The sequence below is a fragment of the Centropristis striata genome, chromosome 12 (assembly GCF_030273125.1).
Source record: "Centropristis striata isolate RG_2023a ecotype Rhode Island chromosome 12, C.striata_1.0, whole genome shotgun sequence".
NCBI lineage: Eukaryota > Metazoa > Chordata > Actinopteri > Perciformes > Serranidae > Centropristis > Centropristis striata.
In genome coordinates this window covers 36,858,429-36,874,958 of record NC_081528.1, presented here as the reverse complement: position 1 = coordinate 36,874,958, position 16,530 = coordinate 36,858,429, and the positions used below count along the sequence as shown (strand labels likewise).

General features: G+C 39.0%; 1 protein-coding gene across 5 annotated transcripts in view; it reads left to right on the top strand.

Moving 5' to 3' along the window:
* enox2 (ecto-NOX disulfide-thiol exchanger 2) overlaps nt 1-16,530 on the top strand; it is a 273,688-nt gene that overhangs the window by 184,758 nt on the left and 72,400 nt on the right. For 4 of the 5 annotated variants that reach the window (XM_059346082.1, XM_059346083.1, XM_059346085.1 and 1 more), the window contains one exon: nt 4,544-4,699. The exons of the other annotated variant lie outside the window; for it this stretch is intronic. In XM_059346082.1, coding sequence (XP_059202065.1) covers nt 4,544-4,699 — 156 coding nt within the window. The remainder of the gene's footprint in view (nt 1-4,543; nt 4,700-16,530) is intronic. 5 annotated transcript variants of the gene reach the window in all.

Genomic DNA, 16,530 nt, shown 5'->3' with positions numbered 1-16,530 from the left:
TTCCTCTTGTTGAGAATCTGTAGCCTTTTAGATTTGGTAACACTTTACAATAACCAACAAAATAATGTTTATAGATGGTTTATAAACCAATAATTAACATTTACCAAGTGCTATACATATTTAATCTTTAAACCACTGATTGAGACCATAAACTCATTTGGGAAATGAGTGAATGAATCAAGTGAGGAGGAGGTTTGAGATTTCAACAGCCTCCTGTCTTCCATCCATCCTTTCTTATCTTCCTCCCTGCCATCAGTCATCCTTTTCTTCACCTTAATCTGAAGAAAATCTCTTGGCAACTATCATCTTATCATCTGTTCCCTCTCACTCGGACGCCTGGTTAGAGACTGATGGTTAACTCATCAATAGACATATATTTTCCATCTGTATCCCTTTTATGTACTTCACCTGGCTCTCTCTCTCATTTTTACTGTATTTCTTTTTTTCTGTCTATCTGGCCTCTATTTCTCTTTTCCTCATTTTTGTCCTTCAGCCAGTTTTATCAGTGTAACGTCTTTATTACACCCTCTCTGGCTCCAGGGACCCATTCTGAATCTTCTGTAATGTGCATATTTCTTTATACTCCTTCACAGAGTGTAATTTAATTCATCCATTTTCCTGCAGTAGATTTAGAGGAAATCACTTATAAGGAAATGTAGTATCTATTTCCAGTTAATGGTGTATACTGAAGAACAGTAAATATTTTTTCTCCTTCACTGGATTTATTGCGATTTGAAGATCAGAAGAAAAGTCTTCTGGAGAGCGGATTATTTTTTCACTTTGCCAGGGCATTTGGCTGCATTCATGTGCTTTTTGGAATAATGAGGGAAAATGTGTTCTGATCATGTTAATGCCTACTTTATTAGTTATATTTGCTCTTCGCTGTCAAAGCAAATACTGGAAACAGCTGTCAAGATGTGTTTAAATACTCCTAGCAACAAAATACAACACATCTTTGAACCGTTACGGTGTTTCACATTATGAGTTATGCTGCGTTCACACTACCTGTGGCAAAGAAACAGGCTGCAAGTCATTTTCAGGGAAACAAAATGACCAAAAAAAGGAAACAAAATGACCAAAAAAGACTCAAAATGACCAAAAAAGACACAAAATGACCAGAAAAGACACAATGATGATTAATTTATATAAGTTAGAGTAATGAGTAATAAGCTTCTTTCTTTTCTCTCTTTTGTGACTGCTTATTTCTTTTGTTGATAAATAACAGATTGTACATTTCTAATTTTTTAATTTATTTGAGTTGTAACAGGGTAATAAGGCGTAATAAGCTATGCTTCAGCCTTTTCGCTCCAAAGGTCTATCATCAATTTTCTCTCTCTGTTTACATGTTGTTTACTTTGATCAATGTTTTTTTTTTTCTGGTTTGTTGCTTCTATTTTGATGACATGTATTGACCGAAATAAACAGATAGGAAACGAAACGAAACCTGGAAGGCCGAAGTAACCTGCATTCTTAAATTCACTATTTCTAGTGTTGGCATTGTGGTATTTAATTTAGTTAGCTGACACTATGCTAGCTCTTTCTGTGTATTGCAGTGCACATGGGGATGCAAAATGTGATGCTCTCAACTGACCAATGTTTGCAGACACACACAAGCCCGTGATGACATCATGATGATGTCAGCGAGCGATTGAGCAACACTTCATTCGGTAACAATGCAGCTGACTACACTTGGCTGTAGGGCTGAGCAATATGGCCCTAAAAGAATATCACGATATTTCAGGCTATTTTTGTGATAACGATCTTATTGACGATATTACAAAATACTTAAAAAGATATCGAAAATATTATTTTTTTTGTCTGTATGAATAAATAAAAATCTAAAATGTAGTGTGAAGTGCAAATCTCAACAGTTGCCAAATAAAATAAAAAATACTCGTGACTCTTAAGTATGAGCAAATAATAAAAATAACCATTTAGGGGCTCCAGGGGCATATTTTAATGACATTTTGTAAAGGAGAATAAAGGTTCTTGTATGTTTTATTTAAGGCATCTTATTTTGACAGTCTTCTTGTAAGTTCTGTGGTGGATTCTGTTAACACACTGTGCTCTTATTTTGAAAGCTGCATGTGTTTAGCGACAGAGAGTAAGTAGCTTTTTGTGATTAAAACAACTTTAATTGTTAGTTAATATTAACCTTACGCCACTACATCAAGAAGTAGGAATGTTTCCAATATCATGATATGCATTTTTTTCAAGATTATTATTTTTTTTTTGCATTTTACATGCTTTAGTGAAAGCGAGAGACAGATAGAAAGGGGGTGACAGAGGGGAGGACATGCGGTAAAGGGAGCTCAGGCCGGATTTGAACCCGGCTCCACCGCAGCGAGGACTGTAGCCTCTATACATGGGGCGCCTGTGTAACCCACTACGCTACGGACTACCCCATGATATGCATTTTTTTTTAACCATAAAAAAAATCTACCGATATTATCGTGAACGATACGATATGGCACACCTCTACTTGGCTGTTTTGTAACATTGTCACTCAGAGTCTGAACAGTACAGTGTTGTGAATTAATTTGAAAATGTATTAAAATATCAGACATCGAGCGGTTTAAATATGCGTCAAACATGTTTTGATAAACACACAGAAATCTGACCAGCAGTCACAGTTTCTTTACAGGAATCTTCTGCTTGATTGAGATATGAAAATCCCAAGTGTGCTCTTATATCAAGTGTTTTTCATAAATTACAGGACGTTGAACCTTAGTTACACAGAAACAATGACACACCAACCTGCAAAGTAAAAAGAGAGAAACTGGGTGTTGTCTCTCTGGTCGTCAGTTGTTTTTCTTTAAAGATTTCCTACAAAACGACTTCCCAACTTGGGAAATGGGACCATCCAAGAAGCATGTGAATGCACCATTGGCCTTAGTGGAAGTCTGCACTCAGATGGATTATATATTTATTACTGAGGTCTCAGTAGGTGGTGGTGTTTTATTGGACTGCTTTATGTTGGGGGATGTTGTAAAGTTTTGCCTGCATCATTAAAAACCTCAGTAAAAAACAAAAAAAGTTAAATAAGGCATCTACATTGACAGTGTCGGTCATAACTGAACATTGATATATTTTAACCTCCTGAGAAGCTTTTGTTTGGCATGTATTGTTAGTTTCTCCTAGATATGTTGGATTTGTAGGACATGATAAGTACAAAAACTAAGCAATGTCTTTGAACAGGAAGTAGTTTTTGAAAAAAAAAACAAATCGGTTCATTTTACTGTATAACACAATTAATTCACCAGTGTATACAACTTTTATTTCCTTACATTTACTCCCTCTCTCTGGAAGAACGATAGTAAAAGTCTATTCGTTCTCAAATGAGTACTTCCTGATTAGGAGTCGTAGCTTGTTGCTATTGCTAAAAATAGTCAAACTTGCACAGAATATCAAGTTACAAACATTATTAAGCACAAATGAACAAGTTTTAACCATAAAATCTGATCAGATTTTGTACCTGGTCCACTTTTGTCTAGGGATAAGCTGTTGATTGACTTCAGCAAGGTGCTGCCATCTTTTTTTTTACACTAATTGATGTATTGTGATTTTTCTAGAGTGTGTACTACTGAGGACAACATGTTATAGTTAAGCAGAATTAAGTATAAGGTCCATAAAACCTAAAATGAAATGTTCACATATGAGGACGCAGGAGGTTAAAAGGTTGATTTTTGTTGTTGAATTTCTCTCCGATTCCACTTGTCATTGTGTTGCTTGTTTATTTATTGAAGCATTTCATTATTTCACTGTGTCTCACAGTCAGCAAATACCTATTTTTGCAAAACATTTTTTAGTTTTTCTTTATCCCAGCGGTTCATATTCATTCTGCTACATGTCTAGTATATTACAGTGTGTGTATAATCTGCACTGAAGGATTTGTTTTAGCGAGTAGTGCCTCTGCATTCATATACACAGGTGCGTAAACATTACACACCCTGCGGCATAATTGTCAACTACAAATCCTCTGCAGGTGATGTCGAGGCACATACTGGAGGGCAGAATAATTTCCATTTCAAAAAGCTCCATACTGGAACGCGTGTGCACATAAAAGCACATGGATGCCACTGCTCGTGTGTGTGTGTTTGTGTGTGTGTGTGTGTGTGTATGTTTTCCCAGGTGCAGTGTCAAGCAATATGGTAAATAGAAGCTTCTCTGCAATGTAGGTTTTAGACCCAACTGTGTACATTATCAGTAAGGTCATCATTCAAGCAGCAGGAGTGACAGAGAGAGTGACTCAGTGAAAACTTCTTAAAGTATGCATGTTGTTTACGAGATGATTTATTCATGAAAGACTGTGTATTCCATTATGTGTAGGCTGCTGGTGTGTCACTGGTGTTGACAGAAGAGTCACGCAGGGAATAAATACACAACGTGAAATGGAACTTTAAAGATTTAATATGGGCTGAAGTGATATCTGACCAAAAGTTGGCAGCTGGAAACAAAGTCTGATTTTAAAAAGCTGCTGTGTAGGAGTTCTCTTCTTTCCCCAGGAAGGGTGATTTTATTCATATTCCTCTCCTGCTTCCAGATTTTGATCCCAATCTTGGTATGATGGCTGGAATTACCCCTCTGAATCCCATGATGTCCGGCCTCGGTATGGTGCCCGCACCCCTCTCCCAGGATGTGCCAGTTGTAAAGGAGATCATCCACTGCAAGAGCTGCACCTTGTTCCCCCCGAACCCCAGTAAGTCTTAACGCCACGCTTATCCTGCACCTTCTGCCGCCCCGACCTCCAACTACATCTGGATCTCCATGCAAAAGAATCACACCACAATGAAAGGCTTCTAATTCTGTAAAAACTGTTGGTAAGAGGCTTGCAGCAGCATCAGCAGTTGGTGTTACTGGTGTTTTTTTCATAGAGATAACCCATTTAGTTATTTTTTTGGGGGTTTGTCAAATAAAAAAAAACCTAATTTGTATAAGAGTCAGAGGATAGATGCTACAAACATAAACTGAAAGTGTCTGTACAGCAGCAGAGTTACTGCACAAACATGCCAGACATGCCCGAAGCAACCACACTGCAAAAAAGCCAACTTGTATTTTTTGGCCTAAAACAGTGATTTAAGTTGGTAAAACTTGGAAATATAAATTATTGACATTTAGGGCAATAATGTAAGTTAGCACAACAAAGGAAGCCAGTTGTCTGCTCAAAAACAAGTTGGTGAGTTGTTGTTACTTATATCTTTAAGTTGGGGTTCAAAACAAGGGACAATAGTTCTGATAACTCTTATTTCTTTGTTGTGAAATTCGGTCATTAGCGAAAGCTAGCGGCTAACTGATGCTAGCGGCTAACTGATGCTAGCGGCGCTGCTTGTTACAGCTACAAGAGTAGCCATTAGCATATCAATGCTAACTCAAAATTGTGGTCACAACATTAGCTGACATTTCATAGCGGCGTTACAATCGTGCCAGAGAAATTCAGAGTTGAGCAAACTCAAAAACAAAACTTAAAATATTTAGTTTAATTGTCCAACTTAAAATTTTATCGAAGTTTGTTGCCTTGAAATTTTGAGTTCACCCAACTTTTCTTTTTTTGCAGTGCAGTACCTTATGTGCAAGATAACATCTTTAATTGTTCATGTAACCATTTGAGCTTGAATTACAGTTTGAAAAACTGCAAAACTTTGCCCAAAAGATCTGCTTTATTGCAAATAGATGCAAGAAAAAAGATTCAGTGATAAGTGAGTGTGGTGATGACAGACCAGCATTCATATTTGTCTGGATCTTTTGATTTTGCATTTGCAACATATGTCACAGCCAAGAATCTAATTTAATTTTCTTGCAGACTCGGTGTTTCAATATGAGACACATCAATCAACAATGCGTTGTTGTTGTTGTTTTTGTCTCTTCCTCCTGCCCGTCGATTAACCTGATCACCATGAACTGCATTTAAACCCACTCGACAAACTTTCAGGGCAGTCTGACTAAATGTTTGCTGCACAAGCTGTTGTTTATATTTATCTCACCTCCGCCTTCCAATTATCCAGAGTTACAAAAGGAATAGGGTGCTTTTGATTAAACCCACCTTTTGCTTTTTCAGATCTCCTGCTAGAGAAGTTTTCTTCATGGGGACTTTATTCAAAAGCAAAAACTCCTCAGTGCAGTGGAACTTTACCATCCTTGCACAAAACAAAACATACACTCTTGTATTCTCTGATGCAAATCGCTTCTTCTTCTTTTTTTTTTACTACATAAAACTGTTTTTCAGATGTGTTTGCACATATGTGGTGTGCATTAGGGCTCATTATAAACTGTCAGAGTTTGGCGCAGAGGGAAAAGCTGATTAAAAGTTTAACTTCACCTACGAACATCTTTTCCAGCTTGTTGTCAGTGCAGGGAAATGAACAAGGGCACGTATAAACCCTGAGACTCTGTGAGAGTTCAGCTCATCAAGAAATTACCCAACAACTTTCTGGCCTGTCACCATCACTCTGTGAAACAACTTTTTTCTGTGTTGTGTGCATACACAAATTGGAAAGTTTATATCTCATCTTATTAGCATGTCTAAAATAATCAGTGCCCCAAAATCTGAAGCTTTGTATGTATGTATGCAGACACAACACTTAATTGTGAACATTTCTCATCTTCAGACTTCACTTTCTACTTCAAATACCCTTTTTCTTTCTGCTCTGTCCCAGTTATTCCTCAATCACTTTTTTTTATTTTTTTTATCCCAATCTCTACTTAAGATCTTTCTGCCCGTCACCTATTTCAGTGACACAGAAAAAGTTAATCTCTAAGCCAAGTATTTTGAGCAGGAGGAAAACTGCCTCGGCTTTATTCTTTTCATAAAAGTCAAGTAACTCTGTGAGATTCAGCTCAACATTGTACACTAAAGCCAACAGGGATGGGTTAGTCCCTCAGAGGACATCCACCAGCGTGGGTGGATTCTGTGCCTTTGTGGCAGTGCAAGTTTTGTTGTTAAGGCCAGCCACTCCTTGAAGCGTCTCTAAAGACAAGTTGGTCCCATGTGACGGTCCATACCAAAAACAGTTCAAAGGACTGGACCGTGGACTGGCGTTTTTTTATAAAAGTCTTGTTTCATGGACACAATCAGAAACTTTGAGTACTGCTTATAGTTGGGTCCATTTCCAGTCTGTTTACAACCTTAAACCAGTTTGATTTTATACAAACCAATTGAACCGCCGTTTGTCATTATGTCGCAGAATTTCTTCATTATACTGAGGCACGAGGACGCTCGCGGGTAAAAACGACAAAATATTTTATCGGAAGTGCCTTTCGTTTAGACGGTAACGGCGTTTTGGGGGCTTAAAAACGCAAAAATCTGAAACCACCTTCCAGAGTGGAAAAGTTGAATCCGCTCCTCCGTAGCGTGTCGTCTACACTGACAAGACACAAAACTCTGATCTGATCTGCTCACGTCACGTATGTGTTTACGTCACATACATGCTCCAGGACAGGAAAATAAACAAACATGTGGATTATTTCCATGGTGGGACCTTCAAGCTGCTCTGGCAGCTCTAATAAACTTACAGGAGTCTTTCCACCAAATGTCCAGGATATGTACAGATAGTATTAGTGAACAGAGAAGGATCTGGAATTACCTCCATCACATTCTGGATGCAGCGATTGGTGGGAGGAGCCAGACGGCTGTGAACGAGACCTGGGAGATCTAGTGATGGTGGAGAACTTTGTGGAAGGAGTAGCTGATGAAAATGTGTGGCGTGAAAACTTCTGCATGCCCAAAGATGCTCTTATGGCTTTAAGTGATGCCGCCTGGCTGCATACAATCCAATTCCACACACTTTTGCGTCACCGTATGCAGCAGATTTCCTCCCGAAAATGCTCGTCTAAACGAGGAATAAAAAGTGAAGACGTGACGCCACTTTTGCGTCTTCTGTTCAGACCGTCCTCGTGTAAAGGTAGCCTGAAGCCCTTGGGGGCTGAAGACATTCCCAGCTGACATTTGGGCAAGAGACAGGGACAGAAAACCATTCACCCTCTCATTCACATCCACCAGTAATTTAGAGTCATCAGTTACAGTCTTTGGACTCTCTACTCTGCTCTCCTAAATGACGTTGTGTGTCTTTACTACGAAGTTCATGTGGGAGAAGATGGCAGTCACATGGACTCTCTGCTTCTTTTTCACTTTTAGTGTTTATTGGCGGTTGACAAAAACCAGCTTCAAGGTGCTTACCGCCACCAAGTTAACTTCTTGAGTCTCTGCATTCTTATTCATGGGCTCTCTCTGTCTCATTATGTTCCACTTGGTAGCGACTGCTGAGTCAACTGCTACGCAAAATTGAAAAATTCAATATACCAGTCCAGTCCAGTGTTTGACTTAATACATTTTGTGCACCAGCCCAGCTCCAGTAGTGTCCTGTTTGGTTACTTTGCATCTCTGCTTTGTTCTGTTGACCTCTTTGGATCATGATCACAGGCATGTTCTGTCAGTTTGCAGCCACATTTGAAGCGGTTGGGATTGTTTTCTTCTTGACAAGATGGAGTGAAGTGAAGGTGAAGTGAATTGGTGCAGAAAAGGAAGCTGAGCCTGAAGGCAAAGAGACTTGAGGTTGCAAGCAGCTGTAATTGGTTCCCCTTCCTGGGTTCATCCTCTGGGACAGGATCAGGAGCTCGGACTACCAGAGGGAGCTACGAGAAGAACTGCACTAAAACGAGAAGAGGTCAACATCTCCCTGAGAAGCCTGATGAAATGGAGATATTCCAGGCACATCGGACTTGAAGGAGACACTGGGGCAAACCCAGAAAATGCTGAAGGGATTGCATGTCCCACCTGGACTGAAAATGCCTCAGGATACCTATAAGGAGCTGGAGGAAGTGGTTGGAGACAAGGATATCTGGGAACCTTTGCAATAAACACAACCTGGACCTGCAGAAAGTACTGGCACTTTGATAGGTGGACACAATACCCAATAAAATAAATAAAATACCCAATTTTTCACACAGAAACACAGTGGAACTCTGTCACACTTAAGTTGCAATTTATTTTGAAATTCCTTCAGTTGGCAAGTTATTGGTTACACCAGGTTCTTGAGTAAAAAATAAAGTCTTTCACATCCGTAAAATGTGGCTGTAAGTGAAGTGTTACTGTTACTGTCGAGTATCATTTAAGCCTTTGTGTCACTAAAGCTGTGTGGCCTCCCAGTAGGATAACACTGATGATTATTAATGTTTTGGTCTGGCTGTGTGTCTTTGTGCTCCAACTAACGATTCATTTTCTTTTTTAGAAAACTTTTTAATGCCATTTGCCTAAAACAAAATATTTCTTTATCAAAACAGTTGGACCATATTTTGGTATTGAACTATAATGTGTATAATAAGCGTTATGCAAAAATATATATTTACAATGTCAATAATGGCAATCAGGGACCACAGAACTTCGTCGGTGCATTCACAGACTCCTTGGATGTTTCTTTAGATCAGTTGAGAAGTTGTTCTGACTCTGGTGTGTTCATGAGCTTACAATTAGGATGTGGAAACAGTCTTGGTGCTAAAAAGTAGATGTGTTGTATTTTATTGCTCAGAGAGCTTAAACAACACTTTTATAGCCGTTTCTTGTGAGAACAAAGAACAAGAAAGGGTAAACAATATGAATGTGAATATGAAAATATTATTGGGAAACACATTTTTCCATTTTTTTTTTGGATGCAGCACCAATAAACTGTGCATTTAATCTTGTGGATCTAACCTGGCTCCTGGTTTCTTGTAGTAGTTTTTGCTTTAAGTTTGCTTATTGTTTTTTGCTTAAGCACTCCTTTAGCAATGACAGTTAGCTCTTGAAGTTATGTACTTACTTGATTCCTGTGGTCTATGTCTAGTACCATCATGTTGAATGCACTTATTGTAAGTCGCTTTGGACAAAAGCGTCTGCTCAATGACATGTAATGTAATGTAAACTACTTTGAAAAGTGTAAATAATTAGTGTACCTGCCCTGTAATTCAGATACGCTCCTAAATGTAGTGGGTTCTTCTTTGGCCCATGTCACACACTTCCAACTATTTTCAAGAGAATGAGTCCAGTAGTTTGTTTCCAGCTGATAGTGGTTTGTGTGTTTTGTGTTGTGGTTTTCTTTGTTTCTGTCTGCTCGTCTGTTTGTTGAGTTTGGTCTGTTTCACAGCGTACTGCTGCTGCTGAATGGCCTCGTCTGTTTGGATCTCCTTGTCATTTAACCATCACATCCTTAATTGGCAAGCGAGTGCCGGCGTGCTCAGCTACTCGCAGCGACAGCGAGGAGGGGAGCAGGCGGACCATAGACAGAAACAAAGAAACACAAGAGCAGACGGAAACAAAGGAAACACACAAACCACTCTACCTGTAACAGAGAGGCAAACAGACGGACAACCACACTCCAAACACAACCTCCTTAGTGGAGGTAATAATAATAATAATAATGTAATATCAGTGCTACATTAACAGCGATAGTGTTGCTCTGAGCCAGAGATGGATTAGGGATGCAGATATTTTTGATGGTTGTTCAGTATTTGAGGAAAAAAGCGAAACAAACATGTTGTCTACTGTCGCTATGCTGCATCGGTGCACTGTGTTACGTCTTCTCCCTTGTTGATCGTTAAAAAATAATGCAATGCTCTGGTAGAAATCACAGTTTAGTCGCTAATAATCAAAGTTAAAAGTTCCAAAACAGACACAAAATGACCAAAAATGGAAACATAATGACCAAAAAAGGAAACAAAATGACCAAAAAAAGACACAGAATGACCAAAAAAGACACAAAATGACCAAAAATGGAAACAAAATGACCAAAAAAAAGACACAAAATGACAAAAAAAGACACAAAATGACCAAAAAAGGAAACAAAATGACCAAAAAAGACACAAAATGACTAAAAAAGGACACAAAGTGACCAAAAAAACACAAAATAACCAAAGAAAGACAAAAATGACTAATTAAATCATTCATTTAATTAAATGACTAAAACACATTTACACATGAACACTTTAACACTATAATAATCAAAGTTAAAAGTTCAAGAAATGGTGAAGCTATAAAGCTAACATATGTATTTATAACTTGATATCCCATCTGTGTCATCCATGGTTGTTTTGTTAACTTTATGAATGTTTTGATGGAATGAATCGCCGGGACTGGCTTTTGACGCGAGCGCTGTACTTCCTGGTTTGCCGCGGGGCATTTTGGGAGTTGTAGTTTTTAGTGTAGATAATGACTAATGCACCTTTTGCATAGACGTTTTGTTAGGCTTTGAATATGGTACATGAAAAAAGGATTAATTATTATTATTATTATTATTACAGTTATTATTATAATATTCATGAAATTCTAAAATATGAAAATATAAATATAAAATGTTGATTAATGCATATGATGTTTAATTTAGTCATTAATAGTTGATTGATATTTTGATATTTGTTATGAAATATGGGTTATGTTATTTATTATTGTTGCTTATTGTTATTGGGTGATTGAGGTGAGTGAGCTGTGATGATTATATTATCAAATCAAATCAAATCAAACTTTATTGACATAGCGCTTTTCATACATAAAAATGCAACACAAAGTGCTTTACAAAAAATAAGAAAAAACAAACAATAAATAATAAAAATGACAAAACCCACCCCTCCCTCCCCCACATACACATCTGTAAGTATACATACACAAACATGCACACACGCATTTAGTCATGCACGCACACAAACACACTCAGACTCACACACAGCACATATTGATTGACAGTGTAGAGACATGGCAAGGCACCGAGGATCCAGATGAGGAAAAAGCAACCTGAGGGAGCCTCCACACTGATTATGCAAATAATTGAAACATTGCATTCTTAAATTTTTAGGTTTATTACCTGTTGCTGCTATCCCTTTTCAGAAAAACAAACAAACAAACAAAATTGGAATACTGTAACTGAGTAATATCCTTTGTGCACCGGGTTGCCCTGATGCTAGCTGCATTCAGGCTTTGAGTAAATATCAGGCAAAGTGCTCGTGTCTAGGCAACCAGATTGCATATGGTGTCCATCACAAGTAGTCATTAGCCTCTGAGCTGCAGCACTGAACCTGACGCCACGTGCAGCATCGCCTCTCTCTGACCTGTAGCTGAGCAGCAGCAGCCCTTCCTCCCCCCGCGCTCCTGCTCTCACCTCCTCCTCCACCTCCTCCTCCACCTCCTCACTGTGCAGAACCTAAACGTCAGCATGCATTCTCGTCAAACTCGTCTTCGTCCTCCTCCGTTTTTTTCTCAGTCAAACCCTCCACATTCAGCCTCAACCCCTCGTTCACCCTTTTTTTTTACCGCCGCTTCTTCCCACTTTCATTACTAGTGCTCAGAGATGGTGTACTACCTGAGTTCAAAAAGACTTTACACACAACATTTAAACCTGTGGACTCACTTTGATAATCTAATTGGACATCAAACCCTGTTTGTTCTGTCTTACTCTTTCAAACATCTCAACACTTTGAGATTTTGTAATTATCTTTAAGGAAAGATGAAACATTATTCGTTTGAGCTTTGAAGGCAGCAGTATGTCCCAGTGTTGCATATGCACATATATATATATATATACATATTCAAACCCTACACTCCTGCCCGTCCTCTCCGCTCTGCATCAGCCAAACAGCTGGCGACTCGCCACAAAACCTCCTCCAGACTTTTCTCTGTCTTGGCTCCCAAATGGTGGAAGGAGCTCAGACAGCCTGGACATCTTCCAACAATACCTTGGTTAAGTCATGGTCGCCTATATAATAATATTATTTTTCTTTTATTTTACTCTTCTTCTTTAGCGTAAAGCACTCCTGTAGCGATTACAGATGGCTCTAAAAGTTATTTACTTACTTGGTTCCTGTGTTCTAAGGCTAATACCTTCAGGTTGATGCACTTATTGTAAGTTGCTTTGGACCAGTGATTCCCAACCGTAAGTGTGCCGTAAGAAATCATCAGGTGTGCCGTGGAAGATTATCCAATTTCACCTGATTGGTACTCTAAGTGAGCGGGGTGAAGTGAGCGGCAGAACAATTAAATGCTCTTCCAACAGAGAGCAGTGTATCAGCGAATCTCGCAAATTCACGCGTAATCAAGTGATATAACCGGAAGAGAATCAACATCTCATTAATGACTGGAGACAAATCCAGCGACTCCGTCTTTATGAGCGGTTAGCAGTTAGCTACAGTTAGCTCTGTAGCAGTACAGTGTGTATGTGCTAACAGGCTAACAGTTAGCTCTGTAGCAGTACAGTGTGTATGTGCTAACAAGCTAACAGTTAGCTCTGTAGCAGTACAGTGTGTATGTGCTAACAGGCTAACAGTTAGCTCTGTAGCAGTACAGTGTGTATGTGCTGCTGCTGCAGGAGGTGTTAGCTTAGCGATCTCTGTTTGTTCACAACAAGCAGTGAGCGGTGTCAGTGGGGTGAAAAGACGAGTGACAACCCAAGGAATGTCAACTTGTCATGACAAAAACCGAATGACACTTAATGACAGCAGTCATAAACGTGTATGACATTGACATAATGTTTATGACACGTTTATGACTGTGTCATGTCACAGTTATGACAGTATCATGTCACTATTATGACGATACCTTCAAGTAAAGTGTTACCGAATGAACTTACTGAAAACCTGACAAATCCACAAATAGACTGTGATTAGGAAGTCCTGACGTCTGTTTCTCTTCCCAGTGAATCTTCATGTTTGCAGCTTCAAGACTTTAGTTTTTTCACGTGTGACGTGAATGAACCAAACATGTTTACCGGACTGTGTGTAAATGTAGTTTATCTTCTGAATAACAGTCCTTGGAGAGCTGAAGCCTCCTCCCTGTGGCAACCCCGCGGACTATAAAAAGGTGTTTAGCCAGCCACAGTGATGGATGGCGATGATCTGTGTTAGTGTAGCAGAGCAGCGGGTGGCCACACAGATGGAAGGCCTGTGGGACGGGACTGGACTGAGAATCAGTCTGTGTTTGCTTTACAGCAGCCTCTGTACTTATCTGAAGCAGCATGTCAGAATAAAAGCACGTCTAGCAGCTTGTTAGCCAGCCACTGATTCATAATATCTCAAAATACTGCTGGCTAATTTCCCAAGATTCAAAACTAAGTGTGCAGAAAACTAGAAAATCATCTGCATTATGTTTGATCAAATGCAACAGATTACATTTTTTTGAGGTAGTTTGTTGTGTTTCTATATATTATTGAGTTATGATTCTCAATATATGCAAATAAGTTGAACAAAATATTATAATCATCATCATATAATGCAGTTTTCAAACACTCTACATTCTCTCCCTGCATCCACCCACTCCTCCTCTCACTACTCAGTTCCTCTGTCTGCATTTTAAAATGATTGGCCTTGAAGTGTCTGTCTCGCAATTACTCAAAGGGACACGTATAGAGTTAGAATTTTGATCAAACCCTCTGCTTCCAATATCACATTAGCTACAATACTAAAGCTTTTTTAATCTTAGAAGCATCGGCAGCTTCGTCACCTCGTGACTCAGCAGCAGAGTTCTGAGCAGCACATCCACCAGAATCCACAACAAACTACAAAACTGGCGTCCCCATTCAACACAAAGTCCAATTTAAAATTCTCCTCATCACCAACAAACCCTTCACCACCTCTCTGACCTCCTCCTCCTACCTGTAACCTCACATCTGCTGACTCCTCACCTCCGTCTGGAACTCCTCACACATTCTTCCTCTTTTTCAAACTTCACTCAAAACTCAGCTCCGATCTGACGGTCCATGCTACACTGCCCTACAAAGCAAAAAGGCAGTAACTGCAAGTTTAATGTGAGTTTTATATGAACACACACTTTACCGTGTTGTGTGTGGAAGGTCCCTTTAATTACTTTTTTTGGTAAACGACAGAACAGAAGTGCTTGCGATCCTGGCACCAAATATTTATTTTTCCTTGCAGAAACCAGTTTAAGTCCACTTTTCATAGTTGTTTTTATACAATTATTGCTTTTACTCCTACTGTCTTTATTACCACGTAAAGTGTCTTTTAAAGCCCTTAAACAGCTTAAAACAGCAGTGTGAAGGATTCAGTGGCAGCTAGTGGTAAGATTGCGACCGAATCTCTTCATCCCTTTCCTTTCATTTTGGATAACTAACTGTTGCCTTCAACGAATGGGAAAAACATGAAAGACCTGTAGAACCAGTGTTTGGTTTGTTTGTTCAGGGCTATAGCAGAAACATTGTGGTGCAGCTTGAAGAATCCTTGGAAAACAACAGACTGAAGGGCTCATTGTAAGCTAACGAAAACACAACAAGTCTTGGTTTTAGGTCATTATTAACTCATGAAAAGATTATTATGAATTTGATATTCCATTTCTGCTAATAGATCCTCCTCCTGCTGCAGTGCAGCAGGAAGCTAATGTGTCATGGTGTAAATTAAAGGAGGATGTTGTAGTATTTAGGACCTAAATACTCCACCATCCTCCTTTAATTTCCACCATGACACACTAGCTTCCTGCTTCCTGCACCTGTCCTCTCCTCTCTGTCGTCTCTGGACTGAAAAGGTCAGTTAATTTGGAACTCTTTGTTGCGTCTGCCAACAAGGCTTTTTCTTGCTCACGCAAGCTTTTCCTGCACCACCTTTTTACTTTTTCTGTCCATCACAACTCAAAACTAGTTTAATCCGCCAACTCTGGAGGTCAAGGAATGAAACTCCAGTCAATATTTTTTTGCTTTCTCCATCACACTGAAAGGAAAGTGGAGGACGAGGAAGGGATACAGCGGTGCTGGCTCGCTATCAGGGACTGAAAGTTTAGTTTCAGCTCTTCACGTTGCTGCATGAGAGGAGCTCTGACAGCAGGCGGATTGTGAGCTGATAAATCATTTTAGCCCCAAGAAAACTCCAAGAATTTGGATTGTTATGTGTTCGCTGCTCGACGTCCCATAAATATTTTTCTTTTTGTAAAATATATATTCCAGATGTTTGGTTTATTTATTATTATTATACTATTAGGAGGCATTTTAAATGTGAAGCAGCAATACTGGCTCAGTGCTGATGTCTGGAATGAGAGCAGCCTCCCCGCTGAGAAACCTCATTTCAGCTGTTTGTATTGTGATCTCATTCCTTCTCTCTCTACCCAAATCTTGTTCCATTGAGGGCTGGCGTCATATATTTTTTAAAAGTGAAGTTGAATTATGAGTAAAGACATTAAGTTTTCAGGAATTGGGGTCCAGAATGTCATGTTTTTTTCTCACAGAGTTTACATGAGTGCAGAAACAGAACGGCCATGCTTGCTTTTATTTTTTAATGCTGTTAAAAGGAGCTTTGTTATCTCCAGATAATAATATAATCAACTTATTATCTGGATATAACAAAAGGTCTTTGTGTTACTTATAATGTTTGGGTCAAATCAGCAGACAGTAAATGTTTTCAAACCGTTGATGTATGATTTAAATGGCCTGTTGAGCTGACAGCGTCCGATTTGTTGAATTTAGAGGAAAGATACACACATAACAACAAAAAAAGACACAAAATGACAAAAAAAAAGACACCAAAAGTCACAAAATGACTAAAAAAGACACAAAATGACCAAAAAAGGCACAAAAT